At 45.8% G+C, this 27317-nt stretch overlaps 1 protein-coding gene across 3 annotated transcripts in view; it reads left to right on the forward strand.

Annotated features, from left to right (window-relative positions):
- bckdk (branched chain ketoacid dehydrogenase kinase) overlaps window positions 1-27317 on the forward strand; it is a 123537-nt gene that overhangs the window by 45279 nt on the left and 50941 nt on the right. For all 3 annotated transcript variants that reach the window (XM_070858126.1, XM_070858127.1, XM_070858128.1), the window contains exons 7-8: window positions 656-729; window positions 16346-16474. In XM_070858126.1, coding sequence (XP_070714227.1) covers window positions 656-729; window positions 16346-16474 — 203 coding nt within the window. The remainder of the gene's footprint in view (window positions 1-655; window positions 730-16345; window positions 16475-27317) is intronic.

The following is a 27317-nucleotide window of genomic DNA, read 5'->3' on the forward strand; positions in this document are numbered from 1 at the left end:
TGTGCAGTGCTGAGGATCAGCCTGGATTTTGTGCTCAAGTCTCTGGAGCGGGACTTGAACCCACAACCTTCTGATATATAGGCGAGGGCGATATCACTGAACCACAGCTGACACTGTCGGTCCTAAGGCCTTAGTCCTTCCATATTAATGAATGCTTTTGATTAATTATTTAGCTATGTGACGAATGGTTGGGGTGTAAATTCACATCCATAACTAGCTACAATGCAGTAAAACTAAGTGTGGGTGGAAAGGATGATCTCACTAGATTAGGGCGCCTCAGATTTACATAAGAACATAAGAAATAGGAGCAGGAGGAGGCCATTCCGCCCCTCGAGCCTGCTCCGCCATTTAATACGATCCTGCCTGATCCAATTTTATTAGTTTTGTTCCCTATTCCATCCATATTCATTATAGCCGGGATCAATGGTACACACATAACTGAACTAGGAAATGCCATTGGTCTCCTGATCCGGGACATATTCTGCTTCTTTAGAAAGATATGTTGATAGGATGAGATGACGTTCGGTGGATGGAGGCTCGTGTGGAGCACAAACATCGGCATAGACCTGTTGGACTGTTTTTGGGCTGTAATTTCCTTGTAACCTTGTTCCTGAATTACGTTCCTGAAGTCTGTTCTTCTATTTTCTTTCCGCAGCCTGACTTTGTGGGAATTATCTGCACACGACTGTCTCCAAAAAGGATCATTGAGAAATGGGTAGACTTTGCTCGGTGAGTCCTCCCCGGTGCTTTAATGGAAACTGGAGTTGGAAGAAGTGGAGAGGATGTTGGGGCTGATTCTCCGAGGCTGGGCTGGCAGTGCGACACTCCATCTGCTGGTGGATCGCCGACACTGCTGTCCGCGGATCTTCCGACCATCGAAATTGGCGGACAGAAAATTGGGGGCAGTGCACCAGTGATCTCCACAAATTCATGGCCGGTGGACAAGGGTCGACACCGCCAGCCCATGCTTGGAACATCCGCCTGATCTCTCAAACTCTTATCACACGTGTCCTTCTCCAACCGGTCACAGGTTCTAGAGTTGTGATCAGTGTTTACCTTCATTGCTTATCTCCCATGGGAAGGGGACGTGTAACAATGATTCTCTCCACCCCTCTGTCGCTCCACCCCTCTGTCGCTCCACCCCTCTGTCCCTCCACCCCTCTGTCCCTCCACCTCTCTGTCCCTCCACCTCTCTGTCCCTCCACAGTAAAATGACATCTACGCATAAAATAACTGCTGGGGCTTCACTGACTCCCCTTCAATTTTGTCCTCTTTAAAGTTCGGTTTTATTTTGATTATGTATGAAATTCAGTCTTGATTTAGTCAGTTTAAACATTAACGCAGTGTATTTAGGTATTAATGTGCTGTGGAAAAGGTAGGATGTAGTTTATTTGAAGCAAAAACGGAAAATACTGAAAACACACAGCAGTGGTTTTCCCCAGGGGTCGGTTCTGGGACCACTGCTTTTCTTCACATATTAATGACTTGGATGTGGGTGTACAGGGCACAATTTCAAAATTTGCAGATGACACAAAACTTGGAAGTAGAGTGAGCGGTGATGAAGAGAGCGATAGACTTCAGGAAGACATAGACAGATGGTGAAATGGGCGAACATGTGGCAGATGAAATTAACGCAGAAAAGTGTGAAGTGATGCATTTTGGTAGAAAGAATGAGGAGAGGACATATAAACTAAATGGTACAATCCTGAAAGGGGTGCACGAACAGAGAGATCTAGGGCTATATGTGCATAAGTCGTTAAAGGTGGCAGGGCAGGTTGAGAAAGCAGTTAAAAAGGCTTACGGGATCCTGGGCTTCATAAATAGAGGTATAGAGTACAAAAGTGTGGAAATTATGATGAAACTGTATAAAACACTGGTTCGGCCCCATTGGAGTATTGTGTCCAATTTTGGGCACTACACTTTAGGAAGGATGTGAGGGCCTTAGAGAAGGTGCAGAAAAGATTTACGAGAATGAATCCAGGGATGAGGGACTTCAGCTACGTGGATAGACTGGAGAAGCTGGGGTTGTTCTCTTTGGAGCAGAGAAGATTGAGAGGAGATTTGATTGAGGTGTTCAAAATCATGAGGGGTCTGGACAGAGTAGATAGAGAGAAACTGTTCCCATTGGCAGAAGGGTCAAGAGCCAGAGGACACAGATTTGAGGTGATTGGCAGAAGAATCAAAGGCGATGCAAGAAAAATCTTTTTTACGCAGCGAGTGGTTAGGATCCGGAATGCACTGTCTGAAAGGATGATGACGGCAGACTCAATTTTATCTTTCAAAAGGGAGTTGGATAAATACCTGAAGGAAAAAGCTTTTGCAGGGCAACGGGGAAAGGGCAGGGGAATGGGACTAGCTGAGAGTCGGCATGAGCTCGACGGGCTGAATGGCCTTCTGTGCTGTAACCATTCTATGAATCAAAGTCTTTCAGCATCTGTGGGGAGAACAGATCCGTCAAACATTTTCCGCTCGTATACGCTCTCAATAGTGTTTTCAGCATTTTGTGTTGTTGTTCAGCATCTGCAGTTTGTTGCTTTTTATTAGGACTTTGACTATGCCTGGTATTGTCTTCCATTCATTCCTAAATTGAGCATTATCAGGGAGAGACATCCTTAGGCAGATTGTATCACTCCTATAAAAAGAACCTGCATTTATATAATGCCCTTCACAGCCTCAGGATGTCCTTAAGCACGTTACAGCCAATGGAGTAATTTTGAAGTGTAGTCACTGTTGTAATGTAGGAAACATGGCAGTCAATTTGCGCACAGCAAGCTCCCACAAACAGCAATGTGATAATGACCAGATAATATGTTTTAATGGTATTGGTAAGGGATAAATATTGGCAAGTACACCAGGGAGAACTCCTCTGCTCTTCTCCGAAATAGTGCCTTGGGATCTTGCCTGAGAGGAAAGACGGGGGCCTCGATTTAACGCCTCATCCGAAAGACAGCACCTCCAACAGTGCAGCACTCCCTCAGTACTGCATTGGAGTGTCAGCCTAGATTTTGTTTGTGCTCATTTCTCTGGAGTGGGACTTGAACCTATCAAACATTTCTGACTCAGGCGAGAGTGTTACTAACTGAGCCATATAGAGGAGGTAATTGGAACAGCTAAGTCACCCAGTTGTTCCAACACACTTTTAGCAGGGGATTTAAAAGGAGTCTGGACAAGACCTGGGAGTAGGTTCTATTAACTGTGCCGTTTGATTTCAGATTGTCCTTTTTTATCAGGAATTGCTTGTAAATCCCAGATTGTAAATTTATATCTTTGTAAAATGTATCCTTTCCATCTTTAGGATACCCTGGGCACAGCCATATCTTACCTTCCTGTGTCTAGGTAGGGGTTTAGCCTGGTCTAATGCCACTTTCTAAACACAGTCGCTGGGGGCTGTGTGACAGCATACTGTGCTTCCGTGAGGATTGCTTAAGTCCTGATTATATTCTCGGACCACTTTGAATGGCAGTGCCTTCGCAATATGATCTGTTTGTCTGTATTCTGAATTTGCCCTCTTTATACTCTGAGGCAGATTTGGAGACAACTCGAACACGTGCCAATTTACATGGTGACCTCAGGACATCAATACAGGTGCACATCGACTTGATAACACTAGAACCATACACGTGCAAATGAAATGTCTAGTGAAAATGATTCCATAATACAAAAGGGTCAAAGTCTCCCACCAACAGATTGGGTTTGTAACTGGTTCCCGGATATTTGGGACCTCTGAGCAGGAAACTATGAGTGCAACTTATGCATTACCACTACCTGGCACCTTATCTGGACTGAATTTATTTTAAATGTTATTTTCTTTTAAATATACAACACTTAATCAGAAACCCTGGCTGCGTGATATTTTAGTCATTGAGCCATCAGCATTATCTGGGAGTGGATGGGTTACGATAAGAGGGAAAGGTATGCTGTGTGCGTGTCAATGAGCTGGCAGTTCCTGTGTGTGTCAAGGGCAGGGGAAAGTCTGACGTTCCTGCCATTGCTCTTTGTGTGATGCAATGCTTGTTAAAAATAAACACACAGCGGGGTCCTGCCAGTTAGAGACACCGTTAGAAACACTAATCCTGGAAATGAATCTAGTCGTTTTTTCTTCTTTGACTCATTCTCGTTATTTTTATTGTATCTCTGTCTATTAACTTTGTGAACAATGAGTGCTCGAAAACAGGCAACCCACCTGCAACTGTCCATGTGACCTTGCCCATCCTGGGAGCTACGAATAGAGGCAGAGCACTTCCCTACAAGGGCAGAGGGAAAATTGGACTTTTGATTGCTGTCTGCTAAACTATAGAGACCTGGGAATAGGTCCGCCTACTGGGTCTAGCAAGGGTGAGTAGCAGTCTGGATGGGGGAGGGGGAAATAAAGAAGGACGCGACAAATGTCCAACCTTGGTCTTTGGCCCCAGTTTTCTCCTTTCTGCTGAAGGCATTAACTCCCGCTTGGTGTAGGTTCCATGGGCGCCAACCGCCAACTATGCCCTAACTTTTCTCAAGTGGCCGTATAGGAACATTAGGGTCCTCGTCCAGGCCAACATCCCCAGCATTGAAACACTGACCATACTTGATCAGCTCCACTGGGCAGGCCGCATACCAGACACGAGACTCCCAAAGCAAATGCTCTACTCGGAACTCCTTCGCGGCAAATGAGCCAAAGGTGGGCAGCGGAAACCTTACAAGGACACCCTCAAAGCCTCCCTGATAAAATGTGACATTCCCACTGACATCTGGGAGTCCCTGACCAAAGACCGTCCTAAGTGGAGGAAGTGCGTCTGGGAGGGCGTGAGCACCTCGAGTCTCATCGCCGAGATCATGCAGAAATCAAGCGCAGGCAGCGGAAGGAGCGTGCGGCAAACCAGTTCCACCCACCTTTTCCCTCAACGAATGTGACAGAGTCTGTGGCTCTCATATTGGAATGTTCAGCCACCAAAGAACTTACTTTAAGAGTCTTCCTCGATTCCGAGGGACGGCCTGTGATGATGATGATGGATAGGAGCCCAGTCGGTGAGTATCGGCAGGCTCTTGACTCATGGAAGCTAAGCCTGTTCTCGCCTAACAATCCTACACTTGCACTTTCAGGCAGGTGTTACTGCATAGCAGTACGAGCTGGTAATCCAGGCTGATTTACCCCCTCACTCGTGCAGGAACAGTGAAGTCACGATCTGCCCTTGCTGAGATCCATTAACTCTGCATGGAGCAGGAATCGAGCCTGGGGCCTCCCTGTTCTTTATATAGCAACTTTCATGTCTTAAAGATGTCTCAAACTGCTTCATAGCTAATGAAGAACTTTTGAAGTGAAGTCACTGTTGTTCTGTGGGCAAACCCAGCAGCCATTTTGTGCACAGCAAGATCCCACAAACAGCATTGCGGCGAACGACCTGTTAATGTGATTTGTTTGAGGGATGAATGTTGGCCGTGACACTGGGAGAACTCTCTGTTCTTCTTCAAAAAAGCAGAAATGCAGTGGGACCTCATATGTCCACCTGACCAGGTAGACTACATTGGGAAATGCATTTACCATCTGAGCCCTCCTGTGAGCTCCCTCTGCAGCTGTCAAGACACATCGAGGGCACCTCGTGGCTGCCAGTGTGATACAATAAATAAATCGGTGTTTCGAATCACAGCAGTTCAGGTCCATGAATCATTTAATATCCTGCCACAGCTCGGAGACTCAGGACGCATAATTTACGCAATGAACACACTCCGAGTTCTTACCTTCCTATTGTATGGGATGTGTTTTTATTTTAGGAATACATGTAGGTGTTTGAATGAAGTTTCTGTGTGAGTGCTATGTGTATGGAGAGTGGGAGCTGACTACACATTTAATGCCCAGAGCCTGCCACTGCTGTAACATATTACAAGTAGTACTCCGAACAAGATATGGTGTTACACTTCTGGGTTCACACACTGGTGAGACTGCTTTCAGTATATAAATAGAACAGTTTGAAACCTGTTGTACTGAGTGTGGAAATACAGATCATCAATTGCAATACCGAGTGAGCAACTAATCTCAACACTGCCATAGTTGCTGGGTAGAGGCCAGCTACTCAGAGAGGGCAGGAGATGGAGTGGATATGGGAAAATCAGATATTCAGTTATCTTAACCACTCACATGCACCTCCTGCTGGGTGGCAATAGAATTGCACTGGAGGAGACAGCGGAGCCGAAATTGCCCACCGCCCGAAACGAGTCACACCTACCACTCTTGAAGTGTTCCGGCTGCTCCAATGCATGGGGCGGCCAATCCACCGTGCTGATGATGTCATCTCGCTGGTGCGTCACAACGTCTCTCCCCTTCAGTTAAAGGGGAGGGCCACTGCAAACACTCTAACCACTTTAGTGGCAAACACTGGGCCACCAGGGAGGGTTTCGGCCGGGCCAGCAACCTGGTACTCAAGAGGGGGTGCCAGGCTGCCTGTTGGCGGCCCAGCTGAACCCACGGACATAAATGACAGCTCGACCTAGCAGTCGGCCAATATAAAAAACCATGGCGTCGCCGGCAGTGCCACTTCCCCTTTAAGGGCGGCCATGCCGCCAAGCCACAGAAAGGGTACCGACAGCAAAAGTTGTTGGGGGGTCACCGAACAGCCGCGGGGCAATTTCCCACGGGCCAATTTCGGGAGGGGGTCGCCACCGATCGGTAAGGGGTTGGCGCATGCATGCTGTGGCGGGAAAACGGGCGAGGCGGCCCCCTACAGCACTCCAAAAGTAAAGGAGGGCAAGTTATAAAATGGCGGTCCCTCCATGGTGACTCGGCAGCCAGTCCGCACTGACATGATGCCTCCGCTTTCAGGCAGCTACGGGCCTTATAGAAAGGGGCAATTTCGACCCCAACAGGTCTCTGTTTGTCCATTAGATGCAGGAGATGCTCGGCAGCGGGATGAAAACAGAAACAGCAAAATGAGTTACAGTACGGGAGAAACACTGCCTGCCTGGGCCTATCTATCCTTGGGTGTCAGCTTTGGTTCAATGGTAGTACTCTCCCCTCTTGAGTCAGAAAGTTGTGGGCCCCATTCCAGAGACTTGAGCTTAAATCTAGGCTGACACTCCCAGTGCAATGCTGAGGGAGTGCTGCACAGGCGAAGCTGTCTTTTGGATGAGACGTTAAACCGAGGCCTTGTCTGCCCCCTCAGGTGAATGTAAAAGATCCCATGGCACTATTTTGAAACAGCAGGGGAGTTCTCCCTGGTGTTCTCATAAAATCATAGAATCTTATCGCAAAGAAGGAGGCCATGCGGCCAATCATCTCACTCCTATGCTCTTTCCCCATAAACCAGCAACTTTTTCCTTTTCGAGTATTTGTCGAATTCCCTTTTGAAAGTTACTATTGAATCTGCTTCTACCACCCTTTCAGGCAGTGCATTCCACATCATAACATAAAAAATATCCCTCATCTCCCCCTGATTCTTTTGCTAATTATCTTAAACCTGTATCCTCTGGTTATCGATCTTCCTGCCAGTGGAAACAGTTCCTCCCTATCTACTCGATCACAAACCTTCATAAACCTGGCTAATATTCAACACTCATCTAAACACCATTAAAACAGATTATCTGGTCATTATCACATTGCTATTTGTGGGACCTTGTTGTGCACAAATTGGCTGTCGCGTTTCCTACATTACAATGACTAGACTTCAGAAGTATTTCATTTGCTGTGAAGCTCTTTGGGACATCCTGAGGTTGTGATAATCACTATACTAATGCGTTCTCAGACAGACCACAAGCTGATGGATGGAGTGCAGCGCTGCAGAGAGGAGGATCAATATTGCCAATGCAAGCCAGCAGCTTCATGATCACTTTTACTGGTGCCAGGTTTTTATTTAAAAACTGAATTCAAATTGTCAAATTAAAGAAAGAAAGACTTGCATTTATATAGCGCCTTTCATGACCACCGGACTTTCCAAAGCGCTTTACAGCCAATGAAGTACTTTTGAAGTTTAGTCATTGTTGAAATGCAGGAAACACGGTAGCCAATTTATGCACAGCAAGCTTCCACAAAGAGCAATGAGATAATGACCGGATAATCTGTTTTTATTTAGTGATGTTGATTGAGGAATAAATGCTGGCTATGACATGGGAGATAACACCCCTTGCACTTCTTCAAAATAGTGCCATGGGAGAGCAGACGGGGCCTCGGTTTAACATCTCATCCGAAAAACGGCACCTCCGACAGTGCAGCACTCCCTCAGTAATGGAGTGTCAGCCTAGATTTATGTGCTCAAATCTTGCAAGTGGGACTTGAACCTACAACCTTCTGACTCAGAGGCGGGAATGTGACCTCCTCAGCCAAGGCTGACTAGGATTTGAACTCTGGATTACTAGTCCAGTGACATAACCACAGTAAATATCCCCTCACTGTAAAGTGAGGAAAAGAAGGGAAAAGTGCTGGATACTGGCACCATGTTGTGACATTGACCCAGTGGGAACAAAGGCTGAGGGCAGTAGTTAAAGTAGGCCAGCTTGTGTCTTTTGGAACTATTATCTTGTCAGCCTCTTTGGAGAAAGTGGTGTTTGCTTCATTTTCAATGGCTTACATTCCACAGCACAGGATTAACTGCCAGGAAGTATTTAAAACATCTGCTCTTGCACAAGCACTCAACTTGTTTATCAAAATCAAGTTTTATGTTTATGAGGAGAATTGCAGCTTGAAGAGTTTTTTGTTTGTGCTATCTATACTTGGACCTGAAGTTAGAATTACCATGAGAAGCAACAATTTTATGCAAAGTGTTAAATGAATATAGATTGCATTACTGTAGATTTATTCACAAGGATAGAAGGAAAAGACCTTGAATTTATATAGTGTGTTATTACGTGTCTCAAACTTTCTCAAGTGCTTCATGTACAGTGACTTTTTTTTGAACTGCAATTGCTGTTAGGTAACAAAGCACGGCAGCTATTTTGCACACAGCAATGTCCCACAAACAGCAAATGTGTCAAATGTCCAGTTAGTGGCGTTTTGGCATTGGTTGAGGGAGAAATGTTAGTCAGGAGAACTCCCTGTTCTTCTTTGGATAGTGCCATAGGATCTTTAATGTTTAACTTCTCAACCAAACGGTTGATTATTGTAAGAATTAGATAAATGTTTTAAAATAACAATATTAAAGGGCAGAGAGAGAGAGAAGGCAGCAATGGCATTGGAGCAGATTTTTTTAAAATTTCAAAATATACCTTATTCATAAAAAAATCTGTACAGTACATTCAGAGGCATTTCAGTACATTTAGCTGTGGTCAGCAATCCCATACACTATGGGCCCAAGTTTCCACATGATTTGCGCCTGATTTTTAGGAGCAACTGGTGGAGAACGGAGTATCTTAGAAATCGCAATTCTCCACATTTTTTTTCAGGTAGAACAGTTCTACTTTGGAACAGAATTTTTTCTTCAAAAGGGGGCGTGTCCGGCCACTGACGCCTGATTTGAAAGTTTCCACAGTGAAAACATACTCCAAACTAAAGTAGAATGGAGCAAGTGAAGATTTTTGTAGAACTGAAAAAACCTGTTCTACACATTAAAAAATCAGGCGCAGGTTACAAATTAGGCGTCCAGAACGAGGTTGAGGGGGGGGGGTGGGGGGGGGGGGGGAAGGGAAGTCATTAAATGCTATAATAAATCCTTATTTATACTTATACAAATATTATACAAATAAATCCAACCTGAACAAACATTTATAAGCAAAGAAAAGATTAAATAAACCATCTTCCTACCTGTGTGAAAGTGCTTCAGGCAGGCCTTTCAGGACCGAAGGCTGAACGGGCCGGCCTGAGACTTCGGGCAAGGCCCGTCCCCAGCACCAGATTTACAGGTTGGTGGCGTTGGGTCGGGTCGGGTCGGGTCGGTTCGTTTCGGGGAGGGGGATGGGGGGGAGCAAGTGCGAGAGAGAGGGAGGGGAGGGGGGGAGGAGAGGGAGGGGGGGGGGAGGGAGAGGGAGGGGAGGGGGGGGAGAGAGGGAGAGGGACGGGAGAGAGGGACGGGAGAGAGGGACGGGAGAGAGGGAAGAGAGGGGGGGAGAGAGAGGGGGGAGGGAGAAGAGAGAGGAGGAGAGTGAGGGGGGGAGGGAGAGAGGGGGGGAGGGAGAGAGGGGGGGAGGGAGAGAGGGGGGGAGGGAGAGAAAGGGGGGAGAGAGGGAGGGAGGGGGAGAGGGAGAGAAAGGGGGAGAGAGAGAGAGAGGGAGGGAGGGGGAGAGAGAGAGAGGGAGGGAGGGAGGGAGCGAAAGGGGGGAGAGAGAGAGAGAGAGGGAGAGAGAGAGAGAGGGAGGGAGGGGGGAGAGAGAGAGAGGGAGGGAGGGGGAGAGAGAGAGAGGGAGGGAGGGGGAGAGAGAGAGAGGGAGGGAGGGGGAGAGAGAGAGAGGGAGGGAGGGGGAGAGAGAGAGAGGGAGGGAGGGGGAGGGAGGGAGGGAGAGAGAGGGAGGGAGAGAGGGAGGGAGGGAGAGAGAGGGAGGAGGGGGAGAGAGAGAGGGGGAGAGGGAGGGAGGGAGGGAGGGAGGGAGGGAGGGGAGAGAGAGAGAGGGAGGGAGGAGGGGGGAGGTCAGGTCGGATCCAGTCCGGGAGTCGGGTCGGGTCCAGTGGAGGGGGGGGGGGGGGGGGGGGCGGGAGCGCGGGTCGGGTTGGGTCCAGTCGGGGGGGCGGGGAGCGGGAACAGGAGCGCGGGTCGGGTCCAGTCGGGGAGGCGGGGAGCGGGAACAGGAGCGCGGGTCGGGTCAGTCGGTGGGGGGGGGGGGGGGGGCGCGGGTGTCGGGTCTGGTCCGGAGGCAGGGGGGGGCGCGGGGAGCAAGTGTCGGGTCTCGTCGGGGGGGGGGGGGGGGAGCAGGAGCTGGCCGTGGGAGGAGCCTTATTCACGCAGCCCCATTGAGGCCATTCAGCCAGGGCTAGGCGCCTGGAGCTACTGCACTTGCGTGCCCACTGTAGCGCATGTGCAGAGGTCCCGGCACTGTTTTCAGCGCTGGACCTGGCTCCGCCCCCCCACAGCTCGTGCTGGCTGCGCCGAGGGCCAGAGGACCTGCAAGTAGGTGGAGAATATTGAGGATTTTTTTAGGCGCACTTTGTGGCGCGAAAAACGGGCGTCCAGGTCGGGACTGCGCCGTTCAAGGCGTGTGTGGAAACTTGAGCCCTATATTTGGGTGCTGACGGCAGTTCTGTTCGTTACATTCCTTGTTTTCCAGTTCAAGTGCAATTCGGTACAATAAACGGGATACATTGTGGTACATTCATACAAATTACGTTTCATGTGTTACGATACAGTACACGGAATGGGTGACGGTACATTTACATTTTTCTTTTCAAACATGCATTTCGCAACAGACCTTGCATTGTACATGGCACGACATTGGTGTTTACAGATTTGGTGCTCTATGTACACAAAAAGTAAATGACAAATACTGCGCGAGGGGGGGGTTTGTGCTGATTCCTGCCCCCGGGTTTTCCGTGGCAGAAGGGCTTTAAACTGTGGCCCTTCCCCACCGTGCCTTTGCGGCGACTGCACCAATTTTAAGTGCGTCCCTCAGCACGTAATCCTGGATCTTGGATTGCGCCAGTCTGCAACATGCAGACGTGGACATCTCCTTGTTCTGGAAAACCAGCAAGTTTCGGCAAGACCAAAGGGCGTCTTTGACCGAGTTGATGGCCCTCCAGCAGCAGGTGATGTCTGTCTCGGTGTGTGTCCCTGGGAACAGCCCGTAGAGCACAGAGTCCTATGTTATGGAGCTGCTTGGGATGAACCTCGACAGCAACCACTGCATCTCTTTCCAGACCTGCGTTGCAAAGGCGCAATCCTGAAGGAGATGGGTGACAGTCTCGTCCGCCCCCCGAGCCGTGCTGCTGAGGCGTCGGCTGTGCATGAACGCTCTGACGGGTAGGGCCCTCCTCACCGCCAACCAGGCTATGTCTTGGTGCTTGTGTGAAAGCTCTGGCGATGAGACGTTCTGCCAAACGAGTTCGACAGTCCGCTCAGGGAACCACCCGACAGGGTCCACCATCTCCTTCTTTCATAGGGCGTCCAGGACCTTACGTGCTGACCACAGTTTTATGGCCTTGTGGTCAAAGGGGTTTCTTGTGAAGAACTTTTCCACGAAGGACAGGTGGACAGGCAGATTGCTATGATGCACAGCCACAGTGGGCCAACTGACCTCATCCTGTGCTGACATTTCTCTAATGCAATGAAGGTTGAGACACTTCACAGTTTGAATTGGATTTTGGAAAGTGTTCAAACCTGAGCGGGAGCGACGGCAGCAGAGGCAGAGGCGGAGAAGGCCCAGGAAAGAGCGGGACATGAGCAGGTGTGGCGGCAGCGGAGGAAGCATAAAGGGAGCTGAGTGATGATTCAAAGAAAACACAAGGGGTGATGTCACAGGATAGCTGGTAACTGATTGGTTGGTAAAGGCCATCTGTGTTTTTTACTTCAAGCTAAGGACATGGGTTAAATAGCTGGTTAGTAATAAAGCAGAAGCTTGGAGAGTAATAACTCTTAATGCTACATTAAATTAGTAACTTAATACTATATTCAGTTAGTAACTATATTGGTATATTATATTAATAACTTGAATTTGATGCATCATAGTCTTAAGTTTTTGTAAAGTTAGTTATTAGTCGAATAAATAAAGGCATGGCAGGGCAGCTCGGTCCAGTGGAGTGCATATCCTGCGCCATTTGGGAAATCCAGGATGCTTCCCGTGTCCTGGACAACCACATGTGTAGGAAGTGTCGTCAGCTGGAGGAGCTCGAGCTCCGGGTTTCAGAGTTTGAGCAGCAACTGGCATCAATGTGGTGTATCTGCAACGCGGAGAGAATCTTGGAAAACACATTTCAGGAGGTGGTCACCCCACAAATAAGGAGTGCGCAGGCAGAGAGGGACTGGGTGACCTCCAGACAGTAAAGGAGGACCAGACAGGAGGAGTCCCCTGAGTGCATCTCGCTTTACAACCAGTATTCTGTTCTGAGTACTGGTGAGGGAGTGCAGCCAGAACCAAGTCCATGGCACAACGGGTGGCTCAGCTGTATAGGGGGGAGGAAGAAGAAGAGTGGAAGAGCAATAGTGGTAGGGGATTCGATAGTTAGGAGAGCAGACAGGCATTTCTGTGGCCGCAGACGTGACTCCAGGATAGTATGTTGCCTCCCTGGTGCCAGGGTCAAGTATATCACTGAGCGGCTGCAGAACATTCTGAGGGGGTGGGGGGAGGGGAGAGGGTGAACACCCAGAGATCGTGATCCAACGCCATAGGTAGAAAGAGGGATGAGGTCCTGCAGGTAAATTTTAGGGAGCTAGGAAAGAGATTAAAAAGCAGGACCTCAAAGGTAGTAATCTCTGGATTACTCCCAGTACCATGTGCAAGTAGAGCAGATGAATGCATGGCTGGAGAGATGGTCCAGGAGGGAGGGCTTCAGATGGACGTTGGTGTACAGGACACAATTTCAAAAGTTGCAGATGGCACAAAACTTGGAAGTATAGTGAACAGTGAGGAGGAGAGTGGTAGACTTCAGGAAGACATAGACAGGCTGGTGAAATGGGCAGACTTGTGGCAGATGAAATTTAACATCAACAACAACAACTTGTATGTATAAAGTGCCTTTAACGTAGTAAAACGTCCCGAGGAGCTTCACAAGAGTGTTATAAGACAAAAAAATAATTTGATACCGAGCCAGGTAAGAAGAAATAAGGGCAGATGCTTGGTCAAAGAGGCAGGTTTTAAAGAGTGTCTTGAAGGAGGAAAGAGAGGTAGAGAGGCACAGAGGTTTAGGGATAAGGGGTAAGCCATTTAGGACCGAGATGCGGAGGAACTTCTTCACCCAGAGAGTGGTGAACCTGTGGAATTCTCTACCACAGAAAGTTGTTGAGGCCAATTCACTAAATATATTCAAAAAGGAGTTAGATGATGTCCTTACTACTAGGGGGATCAAGGGGTATGGCGAGAAAGCAGGAATGGGGTACTGAAGTTGAATGTTCAGCCATGAACTCATTGAATGGCGGTGCAGGCTAGAAGGGCCGAATGGCCTACTCCTGCACCTATTTTCTATGTTTCTATGTTTCTATGTTCCAGAGCTTAGGGCCCAGATAGCTGAAGACACGGCTACCGATAGTTGAGCAGTTATAATCAGGGCTGCTCAAGAGGGCAGAATTTGAGGAGCGCAGATATCTTGGGAGGGTTGTGAGGCTGAAGGAGATTACAGAGATAGGGGGTGGCGAGGCCATGGAGGGACTAACTCGGTGTGAAGTGATGCATTTTGGAAGGAAGAATGAGGAGAGGACATATAAACTAAATGGTACAATCCTAAAGGGGGTACATGAACAGAGAGACCTGGGGGTATATAGTGTGCATAAATCATTGAAGGTGGCAGGGTAGGTTAAAAAGGCTTACTGGATCTTTGGCTTCATAAATAGAGGTATAGAGTACAAAAATAATGACAAAACACTTCTTCGGCCCCAACCGGAGTATTGTGTCCAATTCTGGGCACCACACTTTAGGAAGGACGTGAAGACCTTAGAGAAGGTACAGAAAAGATTTCCGCGAATGATTCCAGGAATAAGGAACTTTAGTTACGTTGATAGACTGGAGAAGCTGGGGTTGTTCTCCTTGGAGCAGAGAAGATTGAGAGGAGATTTGATCGAGGTGTTCAAAATCATGAGGGGTCTGGACAGAGTAGATAGAGAGAAACTGTTCCCATTGGCAGAAGGGTCGAGAACCAGCAGACACAGATTTAAGGTGATTGGTAATAGAACTAAAGGCGACGTAAGAAAAAGCTTTTTTACGCAGCGAGTGGTTAGGATCTGGAATGCACGGCCTGAAAGGGTGGCAGAGGCAGACTCAATCTTATCTTTCAAAAGGGAGTTGGATAAGTATCTGAAGGAAAAAAAATTGCAGGGCTACAGGGAAAGGGCAGGGGAGTTAAACCGAGACCAGTCTGCGCTCTCATCTGGATGTAAATGGCATTATTTCAAAGTAGACTAGGGCGTCATGACTGACATTTATCCTTCAATCAACATCACTAAAACATTAATTGAGCTAGAAATTCGTTATAGTCAAGGAATGGGCAGTGTTTAGACTAAAAATGGTGAAGTAGTGCCACCTGAAAATCGTCAAGAATGCACGCAAAATTCGTCCTCACTCATTAAAATGATTGCAGTCATGATTCTCGTCTAAAAACCCAAGCTCATTGGTGTAACACTGAAAAAATTGACTAATATTGGGGGCAGTCTAAATGCAAGTCATGATTACCACAGTTTTTTTTTCACTGCTTAAAGGGGAGGTTCATTAATGCTACAACACCTCATTTTCAGCATTGTTGGGTATCCAGCTGCCTCAACAATCATAAGAAGGACAAGGAGGAAAAGCACTTATTTACAAATCCTGATGGCAGATCGCGCCCCAGGGAGAGAGCCTGCAGGTTTTCCAATGAAGCTTTGGAGGCATTGGCTTCAGCAGTGGAGAGAAGGTGCGCGGCTCTTAACCAATTGGCAGGAGGCCCTCGCCACAAGACTGCCAGACTATGTGGAAGGAGGTGGCACACCACGTCATGGGCAGCACTGTGGTCCCCAGGACCCACACACAGTGCAGGAAAAAGTTTAACAAGCTCACACAGGTGGTCAGGGTGAGAGAAGGCTTCAACAAATGCTACATACCACCATCTGTACCACAAAAAGCTTCACATATAACTCAAAGCACCCAGCACTCACCCAACAATCTCTAGCTAGCAACGCTCACACCCATATCTCACACCTTGCACACAATGGCAGCTATTCAACTATGGCAGGCACAAAGATCATTAGTTATTAGAATTCATATATGTGTGATAAGTTATAGATACATTTATTATTGTGTTTGGAATATTTTGTGGTCTGCCTCAATTGGATCTCAAAAATACCAGGTAAATTTGAAGAAAATTAGTAAAGAATCAGTTTTTATTTTGAACATAACTAAAACTCAAAAAAACATGCAAGTGACTTCAAAAAGTCATATCGCCAAGATAAATGACAACCGACAATTACTTGCACCATTCACAGGTAGGGCTCACCATCTCACTGAACCCCTAGATAGTTGGGGTTTTCTAATTGATAAGTAAATGCCTCAGTAACGTCTGATGGATGCAATTTGTGTGCAGCTCCAGAATGGAACTGGGAGAATTTTCAGGGGTTTTGTGCTCAAATCTGGGAGGAAATCTCTCCACCAATTAACAAGCCAAAGGAAATCCAGGAACGTATGGGTGGAATTCAATTTCAAAACTGGTTTTAACAGCGTGACCAATTCTGAGAGGATTAAATTGAGCTTTCCTCCACCTCCCACCTCTTCCGACAAACAGAGCATGAGCAGGTCACTGTTCACTGTGAAAATTAATCCGGGTTTCCTCCTTCCCTAGCCGACTGTGTGAACATCAGTACGGAAACTCCCCTCGGGTGCGGATAAATGGTCACGTGGCAGCGAGGTACCCTTTCATCCCCATGCCTCTGGATTACATCTTGCCTGAACTGCTGAAGAATGCGATGAGGTGAGTACTGTCTTCCCAGCCAGTGGAAGTGCTGATATTGTTAATGTGACCCCACCCAATAGCTGTTGAGGATGGTGCCAGTTGCATGATGAACTCGCGTGATACGGAGAGTCTTGTTGAGTCACAGTGCAGTGATCCAATGCACCCAGATACAACTGCAGGAAAATCTGCAGCTTGCTTTCTTCCCCAGGCCAAGCACCGCGTGCCAATCGGCAGCTCGGCTGAGATCGTGAACTCAACATTGTGAGAGTTCTGGGTGGGCTAGAATATAAAGGGGAGGACATTTTGCTACAGCTATACAAAGCCCACATACTGTTGCTTTTATTTAAAGAAACATTTAAAAAAAACAGGTGCACAAAAACCAGGGCAAAACTGTAGCAGATGGATTTCAAAGCAGGTAAGTGTGAAGTCATCCATTTTGGACCAAAACAGGATAGATCCGACTATTTTAAATGGTGAAAAGCAAGGAACAATGGAGATCCAAAGAGATTGAGGGGTCCGTGTACACATATTTCCCACATTATAACAGTGACTACACTCCAAAAGTACGTCATTGGCTGTAAAGCACTTTGGGATATCCACTAATCGTGAAAGGCGCTATATAAATGCAAGTCTTCTTTCTTTTCAGATGTCTAAAATGCAGTGGTCAGGTAAAAAAGAACAGCCAAAAAGGCTAAGGGAATGTTGGCCTTTATAACTAGAGGGCTAGAATATAAAGGGAGGAAATTTTGCTACAGCTATACAAAGCCCTGGTGCACTGTGTACAGTACTGGGCACCGCACCTTCGAAAGGATATATTGACTTTGGAAGGAGTGCAGTGCAGATCCACCAGAATTATATCAGAGTTCCAAGGGTTATATTAAATAAACTAGAGATTAAATAAACTAGGCCCGTAGCCCCTGGAATATAGAAGATTAAGTGGTGATTTAATTGATGCCTTTAGGATTTTGAAAGGAATGGAGAGGATAGATAGAGATAAACTTTTACTGCTGGTGGGGGAGTCTCGGACAAGGGCACATAATGTTAAAATCAGAGGCAGGCAATTCAACAGAGAAATTAGGAAGCATTTCTTCATAGCTGGAGTTAAATTAAAAAGTAGGACCTCAAAGGTAGTAATCTCAGGATTGCTACCAGTGCCACGTGTAAGTCAGAGCAGGAATCGCAGGATAGCTCAGATGAATACGTGGCTTGAGGAATGGTGCAAAGGGGAGGGATTCAAATTCCTGGGACATTGGAACCGGTTCTCGGGGAGGTGGGACCATTACAAACCGGATAGTCTGCACCTGGGTAGGACTGGAACCGATGTTCTAGGTTGAGTGTTTGCTAGTGCTGTTGGGAAGGGTTTAAACTAAAATGGCAGGGGGATGGGAATCAATGCAGGGAGGCAGAGGGAAGTAAAAAGGGGGCAGGAACAAAAGGTAGGAAAGAGAAAAACAAGAGTGGAGAGCAGAGAAATCAAGGGCAAAAATCAAAAAGGGCCACATTACAACATAATTCTAAAAGGGCAAAGAGTGTTAAAAAAACAAGCCTGAAGGCTCTGAGTCTCAAAGCAAGGAGCATTCGTAATAAGGTGGATGAATTAACTGCGCAGATAGCTGTTAACGGATATGATGTAATTGGGATTACAGAGACATGGCTCCAGAGTAACCAAGGCTGGGAACTCAACATCCTGCTGTATTCAATATTCAGGAAGGATAGACAGGAACGAAAAGGAGGTGGGGTAGCGTTACTGGTTAAAGAGGAGATTAACGCAATAATAAGGAAGGACGTGGATGATGTGGAATCTATATTGGTAGAGCTGTGAAACACCAAAGGGCAGAAAACGTTAGTGGGAGTTGTGTACAGACCACCAAACAGTAATAGAGAGGTTGGGGATGGTATCAAACAGGAAAATAGGGACGCGTGCAATAAAGGTACAGCAGTTATCATGGGTGACTTTAATCTACATATAGATTGGGATAATCAAACTGGTAGCAATACTGTGGAAGAGGAGTTCCTGGAGTGTATAAGGGATGGTTTTCTACACCAATATGTCAAGGAACCAACTAGAGAGCAGGCTATCCCAGACTGGGTCTTGTGTAACGAGAGAGGATTAATTAGCAATCTGGTCGTGCGAGGCCCTTTGGGGAAGAGTGACCATAATATGGTAGAATTCTTCATTAAGATGGAGAGTGACACAGTTAATTCAGAGACTAGGGTCCTGAACTTAAAGAAAGGAAACTTCGATGGCATGAAACATGAATTGGCTAGGATAGACTGGCGAATGATACTTAGAGGGTTGACGGTGGATAGATAATGGCAGACATTTAAAGATCACATGGATGAACTACAACAATTGTACATCCCTGTGCGGCGTAAAAATAAAAAAGGGAAGGTGGCTCAACCGTGGCTAACAAGGGAAATTAGGGAAAGTGTTAAATCCAAGGAAGAGGCATATAAATTGGCCAGAAAAAGCAGCAAACCTGAGGACTGGGAGAAATTTAAAATTCAGCAGAGGAGGACTAAGGGTTTAATTAGGAGGGGGAAAATAGAGTATGAGAGTAAGCTTGCAGGGAACATAAAAACTGACTGCAAAAGCTTCTATAGATATGTGAAGGGAAAAAGATTAGCGAAGACTAATGTAGGTCCCTTGCAGTCAATCAGGTGAATTCATAATGGGGATCAAGGAAATGGCAGACCAATTGAACAAATACTTTGGTTCTGTCTTCATGAAGGAAGACACGAATAACCTCCCGAAAATACTAGGGGACCGAGGGTCTAGCGAGAAGGGGGAACTGAGGGAAATCCTTATTAGTCAGGAAATGGTGTTGGGGAAATTGAAGGGACTGAAGGCCGATAAATGCCCAGGACCTGATAGTCTGCATCCCAGAGTAGTTAAGGAAGTGATCGGAGAAATAGTAGATGCATTGGTGGTAATTTTCCAACATTCCATGGACTCTGGATCAGTAGCTAATGTAACATCACGTTTTTAAAAAGGAAGGAGAGAGAAAACACGGAATTATAGACCAGTTAGCCTGATAGCGGTGGTGGGGAAAATGCTGGAGTCAATTATTAAAGATGTAATAGCAGCGCATTTGGAAAGCAGTGAAAGGATCGGTCCAAGTCAGCATGGACTTATGAAAGGGAAATCATGCTTGACAAATCTTCTAGAATTTTTGGAGCATGTAACTATTGGAGTGGACAAGGGAGAACCAGTGGATGTGGTGTATTTGGACTTTAAAAAGGCTTTTGACAAGGTCCCACAAAAGAGATTAGTGTGCAAAATTAAGGCACATGCTATTGGGGATAAGTATTGACGTGGATAGAAAAATGGTTGGCAGACAGGAAGCAAAGAGTGGGAATAAACGGGTCCTTTTCAGAATGGCAGGCAGTGACTAGTGGGGTGCCGCAGGGTTCAGTCTGGGACCCCAGCTATTTACAATATACATTAATGATTTAGACGAAGGAATTGAATGTAATATCTCCAAGTTTGCAGATGACACTAAGCTGGGTGGCAGTGTGAGCTGCAAGGAGGATGCTAAGATGCTGCAGGGGGACTTGGACAGGTTAGGTGAGTGGACAAATACATGGCAGATGCAGTATAATGTGAATAAGTGAGGTTATCCACTTTGGTGGCAAAAACAGGAAGGCAGATTATTATCTGAATGGTGACAGATTAGTAAAAGGGGAGGTGCAACGAGACCTGGGTGTCATGGTACATCAGTCATTGAAGGTAGGCATGCAGGTACAGCAGGCAGTAAAGAAAGCAAATGGCATGCTGGCCTTCATAGCGAGGGGATTTGAGTATAGGAGCAGGGAGGTCTTACTGCATCTGTACGGGGCCTTGGTGAGACCAAACCTTGAATATTGTGTACCGTTTTGGTCTCCTAATCTGAGGAAGGATTTGCTTCCTATTGAGGGAATGCAGCGAAGGATCACCAGACTGATTCCCGGGATGGCAGGACTGACATATGAAGAAAGACTGGATTGACTAGGCTTATACTCACTGGAATTTAGAAGAAAGAGAGGGGATCTCATAGAAACGTATAAAATTCTGACGGGACTGGACTGCATCACATGCAGGAAGAATGTTCCCGATGTTGGGGAAGTCCAGAACCAGGGGTCACAGTCTAAGGATAAGGGGTAAGCCATATAGGACCGAGATGAGGAGAAACTTTTTCACCTAGAGAGTTGTGAACCTGTGGAATTCTCTGCCACAGAAAGTTGTTGAGTCCAGTTCGTTGGACATATTGAAATGGGAGTTAGATGTGGCCCTTACGGCTAAAGGAATCAGGGGGTATGGAGAGAAGGTTGGGGTGGGGTACTGAGTTTGAATGATCACCCATGATCATATTGAATGGTGGTGCAGGCTCGACGGGCCGAATGGCCTACTCCTGCACCTATTTTCTATGTTTCTATGTTTCACGCAAAGGGTGGTAGAAGTGTGTAAATCTCTCCCACAAAGAGCAGTAGAACTACATCAATTAATAATTTTAAATCCGAAATCAATAGACTTATGGTAGCCAGAGGTATTAAAGGATCGGGAGCCAAGGTGGGTAAATGGAGTTGGGATATAGACCAGTCATGATCCTATTGAATGGTGGGACAGGCTCGAGGAGCTGAATGGCCTACCCGCATTCCTATGTTTCTATCAGCACATGATGAAGCAATTAATAGAATGAATTTGAATCTATTGGATATTAAGCTTCCTGAAGCAAACCATGATACTCAGCTTTTGCTGCTGCAACAGTTAGAGACAATCCAGTAAAAGGCAACTAAGAATGAGGTTCTGCTGAGGGAGTTTGAGGAGCTATGGTCTAAATTATTCAGCAGAACCTCAAAGGTAATAATCTCTGGATTCCTACCTGAGTCACGTGTAAATTGGCATAGGGACAAGCAGATCAGAGAGTTAAATGTGTGGCTCAAAGAGTGGGAGGAGGGGTTTCAATTCATGGGACACTGGCATCAGTACTGGGGAAAGAGGGAGCTGTTCCACTGGGACAGACTCCACTTGAATTGGCCTGGAACCAGTCTCCTGACGAATCGAACAACTAGGGCTATAGATATGGCTTTAAACTAAAAGGGGGCAGGTGAGGGGAAATTTAGTAATCTAAAGAGAAAAGTCAAGGCAATAGATCAGTGTAGTGAATTGGATAAAGATAAGTAGAGTGTGACAGGAAGGGACAGAGAGTTTAAGGGTAATAGTGCATCCGCGAATAAGGTGAAAGCAGGGAATAATGGTACAAAGTTAAAATTAAAGGCTCTTTACCTGAATGCACGAAGCATCCATAACAAGATAGACAAATTAGTGACAGAAATAGAGATAAATGGGTATGAACTAATAGCCATTACAGAGACATCATTGCAAGATGACCAGGGTAGGGAACTAAATATTTGAGGGTACTTGACGTTTCAAAAAAACCGGTAGACTGAAAGGGGGAGAGTAGCCCTGATAATTAAGGATGACCTAAGGACAGTAGTGAGAAAGGACCTTGGCTCGGAAGATGAGGAGGTAGAATCAGTATGGGTGGAGATAAGAGATGACAAGGTGGGAGTAGTATATAGGCCCCCTAACAGTAGCTATATCGTTAGACAGAGTATTAACCAAATAATAATCGCAGCTTGTAACAAAGATAATGCAATAATCACGAGGGACTTTAATCTGCATATAGATTGGGCAAATCAAATTGGCAAGGGTAGTCTGGAGGACGAGTTCATGCAATGCATTCGAGACAGTTTCCTAGAATATTATGTCCTGGAACCAACCAGGGAACAGGCTATTTTAAATCTTGTTTTGTGTAATGAGACAGGGTTAATTAGTAATCTTATAGTAAAGAATCCTCTAGGGAAGAGTGATCATGATATGATAGAATTTCACATTGAGTTTGAGAGTAATAACAAAGCCAATTACATAGATATGAGAGGGGAGTTGACAAAGGTAGATTGGGAAATTAGACTAAAAGCTATAATGGTAGGTAAGCAGTGGCAAACATTTAAAGAAATATTCCAAAATTCTCAACGAATATACATTCCATTGAGAAATAAAGAATCCATGGGAAAAGTGATCCATCCGTGGCTAACTAAAGAAGTTAAAGATAGTATTAGATATAATGTTGCGAAGAATAGTAGTAAGCCTGAGGATTGGGAGAGCTTTAGAAACCAGCAAAGGATGACCATAACATTGATAAAAAGGGAGAAGATAGAATGAGAGTAAATTAGCAAGAAATATAAAAACAGATTGTAAGAGCTTCTACAAGTATGTAAAAAGGAAGAGAGTAGCAAAAGCAACCATTGGGCCCTTAGAGGCTGAGACAGGAGAAATTATAGTGGGGAACGAGGAAATGACAAAGACTCCAAATCGTTAAGAACATAAGAACATAAGAATTAGGAACAGGAGTAGACCATCTAGCCCCTTGAGCCTGCTCCGCCATTCAACAAGATCATGGCTGATCTGGCCGTAGACTCAGCTCCACTTACCCGCCCGCTCCCCGTAACCCTTAATTCCCTTATTGATTAAGCCTCAACCGCTTCCTTGGGCAGAGAATTCCACAGATTCACAACCCTCTGGGAGAAGAAATTCCTTCTCAGCTCGGTTTTAAATTGGCTCTCCCGTATTTTGAGTCTGTGCCTCCTAGTTCTAGTCTCCCCGACCAGTGGAAACAACCTCTCCGCCTCTATCTTGTCCATCCCTTTCATTATTTTGAATGTTTCGATAAGATCACCCCTCATCCTTCTGAACTTCAACGAGTAAAGACCCAGTCTACTCAATCTATCATCATAAGGTAACACCCTCATCTCCGGAATCAGCCCAGTGAATCGTCTCTGTACCCCCTCCAAGGCTAGTATATCCTTCCATAAGTAAGGTGACCAAAATTGCACGGAGTACTCCAGGTGCGGCCTCACCAATTCCCTGTACAGTTGCAGCAGGACCTCCCTGCTTTTGTACTCCATCGCTCTCGCAATGAAGGCCAACATTCCATTTGCCTTCCTGATTACCTGCTGCACCTGCAAACTAACTTTTTGGGATTCATGCACAAGGACCCCCAGGTCCCGCTGCACCGCAGCATGTTGTAATTTCTCCCCATTCAAATAATATTCCCTTTTACTGTATTTTTTCCCAAGGTGGATGACCTCACATTTTCCGACATTGTATTCTATCTGCCAAACCTTAGCCCATTCGCTTAACCTATCTAAATCCCTTTGCAGCCTCTCTCTGTCCTCTACACAACCTGCTTTCCCACTAATCTTTGTGTCATCTGCAAATTTTGTTGCACTACACTCTGTCCCCTCTTCCAGGTCATCTATGTATATTGTAAACAGTTGTGGTCCCAGCACCGATCCCTGTGGCACACCACTAACCACCGATTTCCAACCCGAAAAGGACCCATTTATCCCGACTCTGCTTTCTGTTAGCCAGCCAATTCTCATTCCATGCTAATACATTTCCTCTGACTCCGCGTACCTTTATCTTCTGCAGTAACCTTTTGTATGGCACCTTATCGAATGCCTTTTGGAAATCTAAATATACCACATCCATCGGTACACCTTTATCCACCATGCTCGTTATATCCTCAAAGAATTCCAGTAAATTAGTTAAACATGATTTCCCCTTCATGAATCCATGTTGCGTCTGCTTGATTGCACTATTCCTATCTAGATGTCCTGCTATTTCTTCCTTAATGATAGTTTCAAGCATTTTCCCCACTACAGATGTTAAACTAACCGGCCTATAGTTACCTGCCTTTTGTCTGCCCCCTTTTTTAAACAGAGGCGTTACATTAGCTGCTTTCCAATCCACTGGTACCTCCCCAGAGTCCAGAGAATTTTGGTAGATTATATAACGAATGCATCTGCTATAACTTCCGCCATCTCTTTTAATGCCCTGGGATGCATTTCATCAGGACCAGGGGACTTGTCTACCTTGAGTCCCATTAGCCTGTCCAGCACTACCTCCCTTGTAGTCATTCTTTGCTGTCGTTTAAAATGTTCCCAATCTTCTAGTTTCCCACTAACCTTGGCCACCTTATATGCATTGGTTTTTAATTTGATACTCTCCTTTGTTTCCTTAGTTATCCAATGCTGGTTATCCCTTCTCTTACCGCACTTCTTTTTCACTGGAATATATTTTTGTTGAGCACTATGAAAGAGCTCCTTAAAAGTCCTCCACTGTTCCTCAATTGTGCCACCGTTTAGTCTGTGTTCCCAGTCTACTTTAGCCAACTCTGCTCTCATCCCACTGTAGTCCCCTTTGTTTAAGCATAGTACACTCGTTTGAGACACTACTTCCTCACCCTCAATCTGTATTACAAATTCAACCATACTGTGATCACTCATTCCGAGAGGATCTTTTACTAGGAGATCGTTTTATTATTCCTATCTCATTACACAGGACCAGATCTAAGATGGCTTGCTCCCTTGTAGGTTCTGTAACATACTGTTCTAAGAAACAATCCCGTATGCATTCTATGAATTCCTCCTCCAGGCTATCCCGTGCGATTTGATTTGACCAATCGATATGTAGGTTAAAATCCCCCATGATTACTGCCGTTCCTTTTTCACATGCCTCCATTATTCCCTTGATTATTGTCCGCCCCACCGTGAAGACACAGAAGACACAAAAAATATACTAAAAATAGTGGGGAAACAATGAGAGTGAGGAACTTAAAGTAATTAATATCAGTAGAAAAAAAAACACTTGAAGGAACTATTGAGACTAAAAGCTGACAAATCTGGTGACCGACCTCCTTGGGTTCTAAAAGAGGTGGTTGCATTGGTTCTGATCTTCCCAAATTCCCTAGATTCTGGAATGGTTCCAGCAAATTGGAAGGTAGTAAATGTAACCCCGCTATTCAAGAAAGGAGGGAGAGAGAAAATAGGGAACCGCAGGCCAGTTAGCCTGACATCAGTAGTCGGGAAAATGATAGGATCCATTATTAAGGAAGTGGTAACAGGGTACTTAGAAAATCATAATATGATTAAGCAGGGTCAGCATGGTTTTATGAAAAGGAAATCGTATTTGACAAATTCATTAGAGCTTTTGGAGGATGTTTTTGGAGGGTTGGAGTACAAGAGTAAGGAAGTCTTGTTACAATGGTACAGGGCTCTGGTGAGTTCTGGAGTTCTGTGCAGTTTTGGTCTCTTTACCGAAGGAAGGATATACATGCCTTAGAGGCGATGCAGCAAAGGTTCACCTAGATTGATTCCTGGGGAAAAAGAGGAGAGATTGAATCGATTGGACCTATACTCTGGAGTTTAGAAGAAATAGAGGTGATCTCATTTAAATATTTAAGATTCTGACGGGAATTGCTAAGATAGATGCTCAGAGATTGTTTCTCCTGTCTGTAGAGTCTAGAACTAGGGGTTGTAGTTTCAGGGTAAGGGATAGGCCTTTGAAGACTGAGATGAGGAGGAATTTCTTCACTCAGAGGGTTGTGAATCTTTGGAATTTTCTGCCCCAAAGGGCTGTGGATGTTGAGTTGTTGAGCATGCTCACAGCTGAGATAGATAGATTTTTTGGCTCTAGGTAAATCAAGGGATATGAGGATAGGACAGGAAACTGGAGTTGAGGTCGAAGATCAGCCAAGGTCTTACTGAATGGCGGAGTAGGCTCGAGGGGCAATATGACCTACTCCTGCTCCTAATTCTAATGTTCTTATGTAATAGAAAGTGCCAATGGCTGAGGTACTTTATGGAGAAAAGGTCTGTGACAGCCATTGACAGGACAGGGGCCTGGGATAAATTATTGGTAATTAATTATAAACTTTCTAGTAGTCTCTTTACACAGGAGCCAGATTGCAACAGGCCTGCAATCTGATTGAATTTGGCAGCTGAAGGGAGGAGATATCTGAAACCATCTGGCCAATTGCTTATACTTTTCCCCAGAAGAGTCAGTTTCTCTCCTGATCAGCATAAGCTCCCTGTTTCCTAGTTATTACTTTCTCCAAGTATCAGCATGTCTGAGGAAACTCCAGGCTCCCTGAGCTGGCTGTTTTTTACTAATATTTTCAGCTGTACGCCATGCCATTGAAAGAAATTTTACAGTGGTAAACCACACAAATGTTGGTACCTACACAAATATCCAAAATTAAAACAAAATTCATTTTTTAACACTTTTCCTTTTTCCTTTCATCCTCTGTTCTTCCCCATTCCTTTACGTTGACTTGATATCTATCTCTTCTAATCCAATCCTCCTTTCCTGATGTTTTCTTCTTCGTGAAGAAATGGGCCTCAAATTTCCTTGATTGTCTGCCGGACTTCTGCCAATACTCCAGTGGATTCTGACGGAATCCATTGGAAAAAGGCAGGGACCAGATTACATCGAGTCCCAACCAATTCTGGGATGTCCCAATCGGTCTAGTGTGGGGCAGAAGTTCAACTGGCCCCCGCCCAACCCCTTCACCAAGGCCTATGATGCAGAGACTGGGACTTCCTGGTTCATTAGAAAGAGAGATGATTGTGGTTGTTGGAGATCAATCATCACAGCCCCAGGACATCACTGCAGGGGTTCCCCAGGGCAGTGTCCAAGGCCCAATCATCTTCAACTGCTTCATCTATGACCTTCCCCGCATCATAAGGTCAGAAGTGGGGATGTTCGCTGATGCCTGCTCAGTGCCATTCACAACTTCTCAGATAATGAAGCAGTCTAATGCCCGCATGCAGCAAGACCGGGAAGACATTCAGGCTTAGGCTGATAAGTGGCAAGTAACAAATGCCAGGCAATGACTATCTCCAACAAGCAAGATTCTAGCCACTGCCCCTTGACATTCAACAGCATTACCATTGCCGAATCCCCCACCATCAATATCCTAGGGGTCACCATTGACCAGAAACTTAACTGACCAGCCACATAAATACTGTGGCAACA

Source organism: Pristiophorus japonicus, chromosome 16 (genome assembly GCF_044704955.1).
Source record: "Pristiophorus japonicus isolate sPriJap1 chromosome 16, sPriJap1.hap1, whole genome shotgun sequence".
In the NCBI taxonomy this organism is placed as follows: Eukaryota; Metazoa; Chordata; class Chondrichthyes; family Pristiophoridae; genus Pristiophorus; species Pristiophorus japonicus.